At 42.9% G+C, this 5,199-nt stretch overlaps 1 protein-coding gene across 1 annotated transcript; it reads left to right on the forward strand.

Annotated features, from left to right (window-relative positions):
- The first annotated feature begins 259 nt into the window (after positions 1–259).
- Positions 260–3,848, forward strand: LOC148032969 (uncharacterized). The gene is made up of 2 exons (XM_087683666.1): positions 260–576; positions 979–3,848. The coding sequence occupies exon 2, from the start codon at positions 1,054–1,056 to the stop codon at positions 3,214–3,216; it is 2,163 nt and encodes a 720-aa protein (XP_087539792.1). The 5' UTR covers positions 260–576; positions 979–1,053; the 3' UTR covers positions 3,217–3,848.
- The last annotated feature ends 1,351 nt before the right edge of the window (positions 3,849–5,199 follow it).

Consider the following 5,199-nt stretch of genomic DNA (forward strand, 5'->3'; position numbering starts at 1 on the left):
TGAGAGAGAAAAAAACGGATGACACACCTTGCAAACTTCACCTATTTGACATGTAAAAGGTTTAGTAAGTCTGCGTGTGACCTCACACTTACCCTAGGCTCAAGCTATGTTTATGAGAGAGAGAGAGAGAGAGAGAGAGAGAGAAAGAGCTAGAGAGAGGTGTGACGCAGGGGGTGATGTCCAAGGTGATGCTTTCATGTAAAAGGTTTAGTACGTCTGCGCGTGACCTTAAACTTACCCTAGGCTCGAGCTATGTTTATGAGAGAGAGAGAGAGAGAGAGAGAGAGAGAGGTGTGATGCAGGGGGTGATGTCCAAGGTGATGCTTTCATTCCGAAACGGATAGATTGAAAGAAAGACAATAAGATAAGACCCGCTATCTACCCAAGGCGACTGTGGTTCATTTGCGTGTACATATGAAGCTTCATTAGTATATAAGGACGTACCGTGCGACAGGTGATGAGTACAGAAATTGCTGTACGCATGAGGGAATTTTAGTCTTAAACGACTGCATCATCACTGCACTGTCCCTCAAGCTCTGACTACATCGGCATTTGGGCGACATCTTCAGCACACAGGTTTGATTCCATCTAACGAAATGATTCCGTAATTAAAAGCACAGGCATAGTTTATTCAATCGGCTTGATTACACAATTTGCCTTAGGCATTAAAGTGCCAGCACAGGCCCCATGTGGAGCTTTCACTGAGACGTGCCTCACAACAATTGTTCACATGTCACTCTGCATTTCTGTGTATGTGAACGGAGGTTTCTTGGAATTGTGCATAGCAATTCTAGGAAGAATGGATATGAAACATCAGAGTACACATGTGAGAGAGGCATACGAGTTACTCAATCTTGGCAGCTAACTAGCATTATCACCTGCTATTTCATGCCTCTGCTTTGGATTAATAGGCTGCCATATAATTGGCTGGCATTTCTCTGTTAATTTCAAACCGTGTGTTTGGCTTCATTGGCGCAGTCCAATCCTTGATAGAGTCCCTGCTGCAACAATCAAGGGCTCGCTTCAAACACCAGTATCATTCCAAGCTACCTCATGGACGAAGGTTCAAAATTACAAGGCACCATCCTCTTCGCTGTTGTTGGAAGGACCCAATATGGGTTTGACATATACTCTGTCTCTACAGGAAAGGCAAGCATCTCCCCTACAGACAGCCTAGCCTTCTCTGAGACGAAGCTCACTGATGGCACATCAGTTAATTTCAATGGCTCCTTCTGTTCTGATGGAAAGCTCGTCTACATCTCAGAGAGAACAGGCAGTGCCAAAATTTACATCAAAGAGGAGAATGATGATGCAGCAGGGACTGGGCCCATCAAAGGCACAGTAGGTAAGAAAGGCCATCACTGTGACCTTTTCTATGACAGACCCACCATAGCTGATGGCAAAATCTTCTTTGTATCAACCCAAGAGTCCTCGTCTCTGCGGCAATGCTGGACAGCTGTGTACATGACCTCACTGGAGACTGGCCATACAGAGAGACTAACCCCTCTAGATGTAGCAGATTTGAGCCCCAGTCTATCTCCTTCAGGAAAGTGGATGGCTGTGGCTTCCTATGAAGGTAAGGGATGGCAAGGGGAGGTTGAAGATCTTCACACAGACATATATATCTTCAATGCTGAAACTGGAAAGGAAAGGAGACTGCTTGTGAAGAATGGAGGATGGCCTACATGGGCTGATGATAGGACTATTTTCTTCCACAGGAAAGCAGATGACGGCTGGTGGGGTATATACAAGGCTTGCATTTCCGCAGAGGATGATGTTGTGGTGGAATCGGAAAGATTAACACCCCCATGCATGCATGCTTTCACACCTGCTGCTTCAAAAGCAGGCGAATGGCTAGCTGTTGCAACGCGCAGGCCCGAATCCAAATGGCGCCACATTGAAATCTTCCATCTAGGCTCTGGGGAGTTTATTGAGGTGACTGCTCAGCTACACCCAGAAATGCATCACTATAATCCATTTGTATCTGCTGAATCTAATAAAATAGGGTACCACAGATGCAGAGTTGTAGTATCCGATCGGGCTGCCCCACTGGAAGATCCTGCTGCCTCCTTGAGAAATGGTAATGGTAATGATACATTGCAGAGTGATACTAGTAGGATTCCAAGGTTGGAGGCCATCGAGAGCCCAGCTGGTTTGCCATTAATAAGAGTGGATGGCTTCTTCCCTTCTGTCTCCCCCTGTGGAAAGTTTATAGCCTACAACCGTACCTTACCAGAAGGAAATCAACAGGGCCTGTTTGTCATGCGGTCGGATGGTTCCAAGTCTTGGCGCATTTCAAATGCGGCTTTGTTTTACACAGCATGGGACCCATGCAGAAAAGGTGTGATCTATTGCACTGCTGGTGCCATATTTGCACCAGCTTCTACAGCTGTTCAGGTGGCTGCCCTCCATTTCTCCCTGGATGCACTCACTGATGACAAGGACGAGGTTCCATCCAAATTGCAAGTATTGACACACCCTGGCACTGGGAATAATGCATTTGCATTCCCATCTCCTGACGGGAAACAACTTGTGTTCCGGTCAGGCCGAGGTGGTGGAAGCAGCAAGAATCTGTATCTAATGGATGCACATCATGGGGAGGACATGGGAGTGCAGCAGCTCACATGTGGTGACTGGACAGACACAATGCCAAGTTGGTCTCCTGATGGTCAGTGGATTGCTTTCTCATCAACCATGGAAGGTGTTAATGCAGGCAGCTTTGGACTGTACATGATTCATCCGGATGGTACTGATCTTCATAGGGTGCAGCTAGGTGGTCCTCATGAAAAGGGTGACCACAGCAATGCGAAGGATGGTCATGACAGCAGGAAGGGTGATGATAACAATGTGAAGAAAGCTGTGCATGGGCGTGTGAACCATGTGCAGTTCTCCCCGGATGGCCAAAGTATTGTATTCACTGCTGATGCTGCAGCTTTGTCAGCCGAGCCCATCTCATTGCCTAACCAGTTCCAGCCATATGGTGAGATCTTTGTGGCAAATCTAGATGGAAGTAATCTCTGCCGATTGACCCACAATGCATATGAGGATGGAACCCCCACATGGACATCTAGAAGAATCAGTCTTCCTAAGCACAAGCCAGTGCATGGCGGGCCATCTTTCATTGCCTCGAGTGGCAGTGAGCCACTCCGAGGGGACTTTCTGGAGCCACTATGGCTTAACCGTATCAGTGAAGAGATGCAAAAAGCATGTTGCTGAGTTCCAAGGCAACTGCTGTTTGCAGACAGCTGCTGAAATGCCATCCCCTTTCAAGGCATGACATGGCAAACCAGTTGCAGTTTTTTCCTGGGCCTACTAGTGTTACAGGTACTTTTTATCATATAGCCAACATGTTGTTTCTGATCAGACGGTGGGGCAATCAGGGTAACTGAATTGGTAGCTGGATGTATTAGGAACAACTTGATGAGTGAGATCATATTATGAGAGTGCATGTATAGATGTTGCATGTATGAATAACAGTAAAAACCAGAATACATCAACAACTTTGATGAGTGTGTATCTATGGCTATGCAAGTATGGTTTTCTCCTCAAATATCAGTAAAATGTTGTCAAGAGTTGGCTCTTGCCAACAGTGACTGCAATGGGTCTTAAGCCTAAACTTCAAAATATTAAAGAAAAGAACATTATGTAGATTGGTGGAGAAAAACAACTTGACTAACCTTGGTATGGTTGTGAAAATAGCCATACATCGTGGTACTAAAAGAGATGCATGGGTCATGTTAGTGTTAATCTTTCCCAATTGCCTACATTTGAGGTCTAGTCACCTCTACAGGGCTCTCAAGGTATGCCATTCCATATTGAGGGTAATAGTAGGTTCATTATCTTCATCTTGATAAGTCCTCTCAAAAGTAGGGTCTTGATATTGTGTGTCATTTAGTACCTGGACTGAATTTTTATGGTATTTACTTTCAAGCACATTTTGGAGGCCCCTTTTAGATACAGTCAATCATGTTCTTCACCAAAATCCATATTTTCTTCACGTTGGGTTGTGTTTTTTTCCAAAGGCTGCATTTGTATAGTTTTACATCTACACATGCAATTGTTATAGTATTTGCACTTACTAATATTCATATTTTTGGTTGTATCGTGCCCTTATTGTACGTGATTGAGTAAGAAACTAACATGTAGATCTAATCTATACGTAGTGAACATAAGCTTATAGTACACATACTATTCAATTCAGCAAAGAAAATAAATGACACAAAGAACTTGAGAGCTAGAGCACTCTTGCCAGTAGATGCTGCCAAATTGGCACTCAAGGTAAGCGTCCTTACAGTGTTTTCTAAATATGAGCCTTTACATGAATCACTTGTGATCTGGCCATGTAATCAACATGGTTGTCACAAACCAACACTCTTTTTGTTGATGATTCCTTGTGTGCTTCACTCTTCAATTGATCAAAATTGCCCCAATTGATATGTCCTCAGTTGCTCTCACCAACCTTAACTAATGAACTTTGAATATATTCCAATTATACACTCAAACTAGTGTCTTGAAGCATATAGAGTTGCGATTACTATAATATTGACCAACATGACAATAGAATTGTATTCATGGTCTTTTAATACTCACACACTGCAATCAATGAGAAATTTGTACACATCTCAGTCCCAAATAGATCCAATTTATTGAATAAGGTCTCAGTCTCTATTGACCAATAATCTTAAAGCTCTATCCTAACCAATGCATCCTCAATTCATTCAATAGTTGAGAAATCAAACTTGCACATTTGAATTTTATTGTTGCAATTGTCCAAACTCGGGCTTCTCCAAAAGGGAAACAAAAGAACAAAGAGAGAGCCCTAAATAGCCAAGATCAAGTTTCCAAATGAATAACTAGCTACTCCTTAATCAGATTACGTTTTTTATTAAGGGCATTACGTATAAGTGAGGTACTCACTAGAAGAAACTTCAGCTTAAGGTTCACTTAATAACTTAGGTACCCTAAGTGAGTTTCTTACTGGGTTAAACTTCAATGTAACTCAATTCTAAGATACAAATTTTCAATGTGTCTCAATTCTAAAGTGTAAACTTATAATTTAATGAGAGTTTCACATTCCACATGGTTACTTTTGCATTGCTCTTATATCACATAGCTTATATACTTGTCAACTTTATGTCCAATATCAAATCCTTCACTACATGTGCAATGGTCACCATACCAAGAGCTAGAGGTAATAGA

Source organism: Lygodium microphyllum, chromosome 8 (assembly GCF_053477565.2).
Source record: "Lygodium microphyllum isolate KBCC chromosome 8, Lygodium_microphyllum_v1.1.10, whole genome shotgun sequence".
Classification (NCBI taxonomy): domain Eukaryota; kingdom Viridiplantae; phylum Streptophyta; class Polypodiopsida; order Schizaeales; family Lygodiaceae; genus Lygodium; species Lygodium microphyllum.